General features: G+C 35.6%; 1 protein-coding gene across 1 annotated transcript; it reads left to right on the top strand.

Annotated features, from left to right (window-relative positions):
* Window positions 1-1,994: 1,994 nt before the first annotated feature.
* On the top strand, window positions 1,995-2,945 carry LOC306666975 (olfactory receptor 12D2-like; the record flags this gene model as incomplete). The annotated part of the gene is made up of 1 exon (XM_079149227.1): window positions 1,995-2,945. The coding sequence occupies one exon, from the start codon at window positions 1,995-1,997 to the stop codon at window positions 2,943-2,945; it is 951 nt and encodes a 316-aa protein (XP_079005353.1).
* Between the last annotated feature and the right edge of the window lie 7,329 nt (window positions 2,946-10,274).

Here is a 10,274-nt window from a genome sequence, read left to right as displayed (position 1 = left end):
CTTATTTTTTAGACATTCTCCAAAGCAAACCTGTAATTTCTAAATATTGAAATTGCAGGGAAAGAAACCATGCCAAATAGAGGAATGTGAGATCTAATATTCTTTCAAAGTTAGGAAAAGGTGATTGTTGTTTGATTACTCATTTGTTTTGTTACCAGATTTTTGATGCAATTGTATTTTATGGGTTAAAGGAGCAATATTTACATTCAGCAGACCATTTGTACGTTTGAAAGGATGACTAAATTTTTGAAATATACACTCTATTCATGAGTATTAAGAAATTTATTCTGAATTATTTGAAGACAGCTCTTCCTGGAGGTGTAATAGAGGTTAATTTTCTCAAAATCTTCTGCAAATATAAAGCCAAAAATCCCATGGGCTTCCAGGAGAGGGTCCCTAGTTCATTCACTTTTTTACTCAAATCAGCTTCTTCCCTCTGTGACTGTTCAAACCTTATATGCTGCTCCTTTTTTTAGAAAACACCACAATACCTGAATCTCTTTTCAGATTTCATTCTTTTTCTTCTCTCAATGACTCTCCCTTCTAAAAGTTCCCCACATATCCTTTCTTTTCCCTTCCTAATTTGCAAGTTAACCCACTAACACCTGTTAAAGAGGAAAAAAGAGGTACTGGGAATTTTTTGTGTTTTTGTCAGTGTAGCTAAATGAGATAACACCAGGTACTTTACAACCAGTGTAGGAGAAAAGACTCAAGAGTTTTCTCAGAGAACAGCACAATTTAGTCAAATACAAAATCTCATAATTAATAATTACATTTCCTCGAGAGCCTGAGCATTCACAAAATGCTATTATTTCACTTCTGCAAAAGAAATGAAAATTAATGCATGTCTTTAATAGAAGAATTTTATTTGATGGGAAGAAAAGACAAACAGAAAACATTTTTGCAATTGATGAGAACTGGAAATTTGTGGCAATCTTAGAGAAGGCTAATACAAAGCAGGCAGACTTTTGGGGTCATGAGAAACAGCATAACCGATGGTGACATATTAAAGGAACCATAAATCAAGGAAGTGAATTCCACTTGAGGTGGAATATTGTTTGGCATTCTATTCCTGAGGATTGAATTTATTTCAAGCAAAATAAAGTAAAACATAAAATGTGTCAAAAAAGAAGACAGGATTTTAAGAGACTGAAGGAATAGATACTTAAGACAGTATTAAGTGATAGAAAGGGGAAACATTAACTCATAGGAGGAAGAAATTTTTATCTGGGGATTTGAAAGAATCTACAAAAAGAATCTCAGGGAAACTAGAAAAGAGGAAAATAACATTTGTCATCAAAGAAGTGATTTGAGATCCTAATTGAGAAAATATAAGCCTCAAATTATAGACGAAACTAAGCCCATAATTGAATATAGTAGTGATAAAATTTCAAATATACTTTATATTAATAATTATTAGTGTGGTCTCATTTCCAAATAGGGGTCTGTGACTTTTCAAAAAATACAGATCAGAAAGAGATAAGCAAGAGAACAGCTCCAGCCCCTTTTACTAAAGAAAATTATTGCCCCTATTTTAGGGATTTTTTATTTTTTGAAGGACTTTATGATGCAAGGAGTCCATCCCTGTTTTTCTTAAGTAAAATTCTTCAGGTGGTTTCCCACTCACTAAGGAGACCAGAAGGTGGTGTAATACTTAAGAAAATACCACCTCATGCTGCTGACTTAGGAAATGAAAAGAAAGTTGTTTTAGAATGTAGATGTTCATAGGCAGAGAAGATGGTAGGCTGAAAACCTGCTATAAATCCCTAAGAGAAAGAAAAATATTAATGAAAAGTTCAATTTTTAAAAAATGACTTATCCACAGCACATGTAACCTAAACATCCAAAAACTACACAAGATCTAAGGCAGGGTTTTATGTAAAACTACCACATTCTCCCTCAAAATTTTTTATCTTGGCAAGAAAATCCTCAGTTAAGACTGACTCTCTTTAGGAATCATGTTCCAGAAATCACTTTTTCTTTTCTTTTAAGTGATGTTGAATCAAACCTCAGTCACTGAATTTCTTCTCCTGGGATTAACAGACATACAAGACCCACAGCCTTTCCTTTTTGCTGTTTTCCTCACCATCTACCTTGTGAATGTGGCTGGAAATGGAGCCATCCTGATGATTGTCCTCTCTGATCCTAGACTCCACTCACCTATGTATTTCTTCCTGGGAAACCTGTCATGTCTAGATATCTGCTACTCCACGGTGACACTGCCAAAGATGCTGGAGAACTTCCTCTCCACACACAAAGCAATATCTTTCATGGGATGCATAAGCCAACTTCATTTCTTCCACTTCCTGGGTAGCACAGAGTCCCTGTTGCTGGCGGTGATGGCATTTGACCGCTTTGTGGCTATCTGCAGACCACTTCATTACACCATCATCATGAATCCCCAGCTTTGTATCCAGATGGCTATCACCATCTGGGTCATTGGATTTCTCCATGCCCTGCTGCACTCCATAATGACCTCTCGCTTGAACTTCTGTGGTTCCAACCACATTCATCACTTCTTCTGTGATGTTAAGCCATTGCTGGAGTTGGCCTGTGGGAACACTGAGCTCAACCAGAGGCTGCTCAATACTGTCACGGGAACCATCGCCACAGGCCCCTTCTTTCTGACACTCCTCTCCTATTCCTACATTATCACCTCTCTCTTCCTCAAGACCCCTTCCTGCAGCATGCTTCACAGAGCACTGTCCACTTGCGCCTCCCACTTCATGGTGGTGGTTCTTTTCTTTGCTCCTGTTATTTTCACCTACATTCACTCTACCTCAGGGAGCTCCAGGGACCAGGACCGCATCATTGCTGTCATGTACAGTGTGGTCACTCCTGTTCTTAACCCACTGATCTATACTTTGAGGAACAAGGAAGTGAAGGGTGCCTTGCGTAGAGTGCTCAGAAAGAGCCCTGACGTGAAGGGATCTACCAGACAATGAGAAAGTTGAGGTATATGAGTACACTGCTTCTCAAATTGTTTAGAATATGTATAACAAAGGGAACTGGATAACAGAAAAATATATGGAATAATTTGTTTAGTTGTATTAAATAATATATTCCCAGGTAACATAGGGCAAACTTGAATATATGGAACACTAGCCATGAAACCCTAATGTTGAATTTGTTTTCAAGAATATCAGGTAACATTGTTTTATAATTTAATGTGTTCTTCTATGTACCAGGTTTAGAAATATGTATATACTACCTACATTTGATATAAATGAATAGCATTTAGATCTATTTATCTGTGATTCCCTCTAGGCTAACACATTTTAAGCTAATCAATTAAATTATTATACTTTTCATGTTTTCAGAATTTTAATGTTTAATGTTTTGATTTTAATGTTTACTCCATTGGAAACATAAATATCAACTCACATGTGAGTTTTGAAAAATTTTAAAAATTTTTTTTAGTTGTAGATGGACACAATACCTTTATTTTATTTTATTCATTTTTTTATGTGATGCTGAGGATCGAATCCAGTGCCTCACACATGAGAGGCAAGCACTCTACCACTGAGCCACGATCCCAGCCCAAGTTATGAAAATTTTTAACAGGTATGTCATAATTTCTTTTTGTGTTTTGTTCTTTTAATAGATAATGATTCAAAATTCAAAGTATATAAGAAGGTAACAAGCTCTCCCTTCTCCACCATCTATCTCCCCCTGCCACACACATAATCCTCATGGGCAACCAACATTAGCATCTGCTTGTCTGTCCTTGCATAGTGTCTTTGTGCCTACACCAACAAATACAAACATTTATTTTTAGAAAGGATGGGACAAAAATACATTGTTATGTGAATAAACCAGGGTAGGGAATAAGGTATGTCTTAGAGATCCTTCCCTTTCAGTACATAAAACTTCTGTTTTCTGTTTTAACTGCCTAAAACATGCCACCTTCCAGATGTGTCCCACTTGTTAGATTAGTCCCCTCACATTGCATAACTATGCTAATCCAAGTCTTTTGCTGCAATGCATAATCCTATATAAGGCATATATGTACAATATTTATTTGTAAGGTGTGTGTGTGTGTGTGTGTGTGTGTGTGTGTGTGTGTGTGTGTACAAGCCTGTTTCATACATGCAAGTCTTTTTAGGATAGATTCTTGGGCATGGAAATGTTAGGTAAAGGGATACAGGTATTATAATTCTGATAGGCATTAACATAGTACCCTCCCCATAGGTTATAACAACTTGCACTCCCATCTGCAATGAAAAAGACTATATTTTACTCTGCACTGAATCTGACCAATGACTTACCTTCTAGATGCTTCTTCATAAAATATTCTACTTTTACTGCTAGAGATATAACAAACAGCATTCTAAAGATTCCTCTGAACCACAGAAATCTGCATAATTTTATTATTGCTATGGATTTTTTCAGGCTATTTGAAACCAAGAAAGAGAGAAACTGAGAGAAAGAAAAAGCTGAGGTTAAGACAATGCTTAGTGATATACACACAATACAAAATGTTTCTCCCTATTGCTACATAAAATCTTAAAATTCTCTGCTTCCACACAAAGTGTATTCATGTGAAAAATTAACCAATTATGCTGTTTATTATTTTAATGCACAAACTCTGTATAAGTGTTAGATTTACCAATGTCCTGCCCAAGAGATTTCTAGTAAATAAAGACAGGTCACCCAAAGGTAACCACATGGTAGAGAAAGAAGGATCTCTCATAAAGGACAGGCTGAAGAAAGAATGAGCTAGAGAAAACAACCTGAATGGTTCATCTCCTTCATAATAAGTGAAATTAAAGAGAGGAGGAAAAAAGAGCACAGATTTACCTAAATGAATTGATGATTTTCTTTTCTCATTTTATAATTCAAATAAAAATTGCTTTTCTTTCATCCAGTAAAGAAAATAAGTAAAGCAGATGACATTATAATCACTGCTTACCATAAATAAAATGATCAGTGTTTTCCCTAAAGAGCTCTGGCACCTGTTATCTTCAGAGATGTTTAAGAAGTAAAGTGGCCATCTGTCAAAAATCACCATGAAATGTCATTTAAAATGGAAACAAGTGAAAAAGAATCTCAAGAATCTGTTTTCAGTCTCATTGGGTGTTATTTTCCCTTTAACCTTTGGTCATGGAAAAGGATGATATTCAAAACTGTTCCTATTTTTTGTTTTGTTTCTTTATTTCTGTCCTTGATAGATTGCAGTGCAATGTAACAAGGTGAAATACAAGAAGAATTCATCAAAATTTTATTTTCCCTATTTGATATCAAATTTACACTAAATGAAAGCAATGAAGTCATAGCTTCTAAGTTTTCCTAGAACAAGTAGACAAGACATATTATTTCTCTCCGTCCCTTTACTGGGATGACTTGAACATCTAAGAATAGGAAAGCTGGAAGCTGACAAAGTCTATCTCTCTATCCTTTTCCATGTCATTAGCATGAGCTTCTTCAATGGAGAAGCCAATGCAGACTCTCCTAATGGGATCCAGGAGATCAAAATAAAAGCTGCTGGTTGTCCCAAAGACAAAACTTGGTTGAAAGCCAAGAACCAACATTAACATAATGTTCTATTGGTCATATTTTTTTGGTCAAAGCAGTCACAGGTAAACCGAGTTTCTCAAGGAGAGGAAAGTCTCTCCTCTCAATGTAAAAAAGATCAAAGAAACTGGGGAATGAAGTTGATAAGATTGTACTAGGTATGTGTATGAATGTACCACAATGCGTTCCAATTTCATATATATAACTATAAAGCATCAATTAAAAATAAATAAGTAGGAAGATCAATAGAGTAGAGGACAGGGATCAGGGGAAGGTAAGAAGGAAGGCAAGGGATGGTATTAGAGATTGTAGAAAACTATGTTATATTCATTTACTAATATGTCAGAATGAACACCACTATTATGATTAACTGTTTTATTCAGTTTTTGTATTGTCGCTGTGAACACAACACTCAACAAAAACAACTTAGAAAAGGAAGTTTATTTTGGTTTACAGTTTCAAAGCATGACAGACCAACTATGCAGGTCTGGGCCCAAGGTGTGGTAGATATCATGGCAGAAGGCCATGATGGCAAAAAGTAGCTCAGGACATGGCAACCAGGAAGCAGAAAGGGGTGGGGTCACAGGGAAGATGCACCTTTCCAGGGCAAATCCCAAGGTACACCTACTCCAGTTATACCCCACCTGCCTATATTTGCCATCCAGTCACTCCATTCAAACTGGGATGGACTGATTAGACCACAGCTCTCAGAATTTAATGGTTTCACTTCTGAACATTCTTGCATTAAAGGAACATCCAAACCCCAACATTCTGTCCCTGACCCCGAGAAATGCATGCCCATCTTACAATGCAAAATGCATTTAGTTTATCTCTATGAGCCCCATAGTCTTAACAGTTTCAATATTATCCAAAAGGCCAAGGCTGAAGACTCATCTGAGATTCAAAGCAAACTTTCAGCATGAAACTAAAAATCAAAAGCAAGTTATATACACCCAATATACAGTGGCACATGGTAAACATTTCAATTCCAAAATGGAGGAAATGGGCATAGAAAGAAGGGATGGGGCCAATACAAGATGGAATTCCACCTGGGCAAAGTGGCCCAGTAACTCTAAGTACAGCATTTAGGGTTCATGGTGAAAAGATGTTCTCTCCAAAGGGGTTGAGCAGTTGCCAGGGCATGTGGGTTCTTTTAGTTCCACAGCCAGCAGCTTTTCTTGGCAGACAGACTCTGAGAGCAATGCCCAAGTACAGGGAAAACTGAAATGAAATTGTGTAGCTCTGCCCTGGCTCCATCTCTAGTCCTGCCCTTAGCAATTATCCCTACATGAATATTAACAGCACTCCAACACGTTGCTGTCTCTCCCTCTGGAAATAGCCCTCATAATCCCTTGAATGGGTATTCCTTACTGTACTTGCAAAAGTGTCTCTCTCTTGAGATCACCCCCATTCTCCCTTGAATATGTATCTACTTTCTTAAATAAACTTCTATGTCTCTGAAAAAAAATATGCTTCTGGTATTTTGACAGTAATTGCAACTAGTTTGTACATCATTTGGGGTAGTATAAAATTTTGCTAATATTAATTCTTCTAATTTCTAAATATGAGTTGTCCTATCAATTTGTGTCTTCAACTTGTTTCATCAATATTTTATAGTTTTCAGTATACAGATTTTAACCTACTTGGATATTTTTACCCCTCAGTATTTTATTATTTTTGCTGTTATAAATGAGATTGTTTTAAAATTTCTTCCCAATAGTTTGCTATTAGTGTATAAAAATGTAAGTGATTTTTACATATCAATTTGTATCTTTCAATTTTAGAGAATTTATTTATGAATCATAAGAGGTTTGATTGTTTTCTTTTTTTGAGTCTTAAGAGTTGCCTATGTATACAATCATGTCATTTTACTTCTTCCTTTCCAAATCAAATTTCTTAATTAATTAAAACAGCAGTACTAGCATAAAGACAAACATATAGATCAGTGAAACTGAATGGAGAGTCCAGAAATAAATTCATGTATGTGCAGTCAAGTGATTTTTGACAAGAGTACCAAGAACACACAATGGGAAAAGAACAGTCTCTCCAATAAAAGAAAGGTACTTTGAAAACTAGATATTCACATGCATAAGAATAAAACTGGACCATCTCTTATCACATCTACTAAAAATCAACTCAAAATGGATTAAAGATTTAAACAATAAGGTCTGAGAGTGTAAAAGTCCTTCAAGAAAATAGAAGTGGAAAATCTCTTGACACTGGTCTTAACAATGATTTCTTAAATTGAACAGGAAAATACACCAGCAAATAAAAAATTTTAAAGTGGGACTATATAGCAAAGGAAGCATTCAACTAAGTAAAAAAGGCATACTATAATCCCATTTCCCCAAAGAAGACATTTGTCCAAAAGACATATGAAAACATTCTCCACATTACCCACACTCACACACACACACACACACACACACACACACACACACACACACACAATTATAATTATTTAATTAAAATATATTAGAGCAAGTCAATCTGGGGAAGGATGTGAGAAGGAGAAGGGAAGGTACTGGAGAATGAGATGGTTACATTTTGAATATGAGATGTTCCCCTAAAAAATTCATGTGGCAATGCAGAAATGTTCAGAGGTGAGACTATTAGATTATAAAAGCTGTAAACTTGAAGTAATTCATTGGATGGATTAATAATTTGAGTAGATTACTGGGTGGTAACTAGTGGGACATGGCTAGATGAAGTAGGTCACTGGAGACTGGCCCTTGGATTTTCTCTCTCTCGCTCTCTCTTTCTTCTCTCTCTCTCTCTCTCTCTCTCTCTCTCTCTCTCTCTCTCTCTCTCTCTCTCTCTCTCTCTCTCCCCCCTCCCCCTCCCTCCCTCCTTCCCAGCTGCCTTCAGCTAAGCAACTTTCCTTCACCACACCTTTCCCACATAATATTCTATTCACCTCAGGCCCAGACCAATGGAGTCAATCAACCATTGACAGAACCTCTGAAACAATAGGCTCCAAAGAAACTTTTCCTCCTCTAAGTTTTTCTAATCAGGTATTTTCATCACAAAAATGAAAAACTGACTACCACAAAGATTGATCCAATTATGTCATGCTCATGTAGATGTATGGCATAATTAATCACACTTATGTATAATTATAATGTACAAACAAAAAAAAAAGAAAAATAGGTTTATACATACAATGGATATTGCCTAATGTTTAATGAGATTCTGCTATCTGTGACAACAAGGATAAACCTAGAGAACAATATGTTTAAGAAATAAGACAGTTATAATAAATACAAATATTGCATTGATTATACATATAAGGTATCTTAAAAAGTCCAAGAAAAAAATGATCTTTGCCAGGGGCTGGTGGTAGGAGGTGGTTTCTCAGTGGGTATAAAGTTACTATGCAAGATAAAAATCAAGAAATCTGATCTATACCATATTCCCTATAATAACATGGCATTATACATACTAACAGACATTAAGAGGAGAATAGATCTCATATTAAATATTCTTATCAAATAAAAGCAAAAAACACAAGGAGATGTGGGGACAGTGATGAATAGTTTTAGTATCTTGGTATTGGTATTGGCATCCTGAATGTATTAATGTTCAAACCCATCAAGATGTATGCATTAACTATGGACAAATTTTTATATACTAATCATATATCAGCAAAGTTTAAAATGATTTCTAGAAACATTTTTGCATCTGGTTAAAAATATTTACAAAGTGTACACTTCAGATTCTTATGGACCTGGACTTGGGACATAGCTAGCTCAGTTGGTAGGGTACATGCCTCACGTGCACAAGGCCCTGGGTTCAATCCCCAGCACCACAAAAATAGAAGAAAAAAAAATCTTATGAACCTGTATAGCCTATAAGGGATAGAGACCTGCCATTAAGATTTTTAGAAGATATCTAGTTTTCCCCTTAATTCTTCTTAAACTCCAGCAAATAATAATACAGCCACATCCTTATAATCTTTATCTAGTATTCATTTTTGTGTAGAAGCATGTTGGAATTTGTTCTTTGCCCTGTGATCATTTCTCATTTTGAGAATTTCCTGCCATCTTAATGTATCCAAGACTGATAGTACAGTTTACTTGTTTGAACCTGGGCAGTCTTGAAGTCTTTAATTTTACTCTGAATTCTGAGTGAAAATTGAAGGGATTTTTTTTTTTTAGTTCATCTCATTGCCTTTTATAATGGTCAATGAAAAGAAGTCTGTTGAACTTTCACTGTTTGGAGGTTTAGTAATGTGAGTCAACTTGATTGGACATTTTGTTGTGTTTGTGAGGATATTTCTGGATGAGATTATCCTTGAATTGGATAATTCAAATCATATTGTATTTCTTAATGTGTATAAGTCTCATCTAATCAACTGGGGACCTGAATAGACCAAAAAAAAAAGTGAGTGTATTAGTCAAAGTCTCCAGAGATAGAGAACCAATGAGATAAACATATACAGATATATGAAAAGGAATTTTTAGGGTAATTAACTTATAATATTATGGAGACTGAAAAATTTTGTCACCCAATATTACTCATCAAAATGAGTAAGAGAGAACTCATAACTAACTGCTTGAGCTGAGATATTAGTCTTCTCCTTCACTCATATGGAACTTAACAACATTGATTCTTCAGATTCTCAGACCTTCAGAATTGAACTAAAACTATACCATTGACTATTGGGTTTCCAGCCTTCCTACTGTACAATTTGGGATTTTTCATCCTCCATAATTACATGAGTCAGTTTTTACACCAGATTAATGATAGATATGTGATGC

This window comes from Sciurus vulgaris (genome assembly GCF_902686455.1).
Source record: "Sciurus vulgaris genome assembly, chromosome: 7".
Classification (NCBI taxonomy): Eukaryota; Metazoa; Chordata; class Mammalia; order Rodentia; family Sciuridae; genus Sciurus; species Sciurus vulgaris.
The sequence above is the reverse complement of the archived record's forward strand: the minus strand, read 5'-3'. Positions and strand labels throughout refer to the sequence as shown.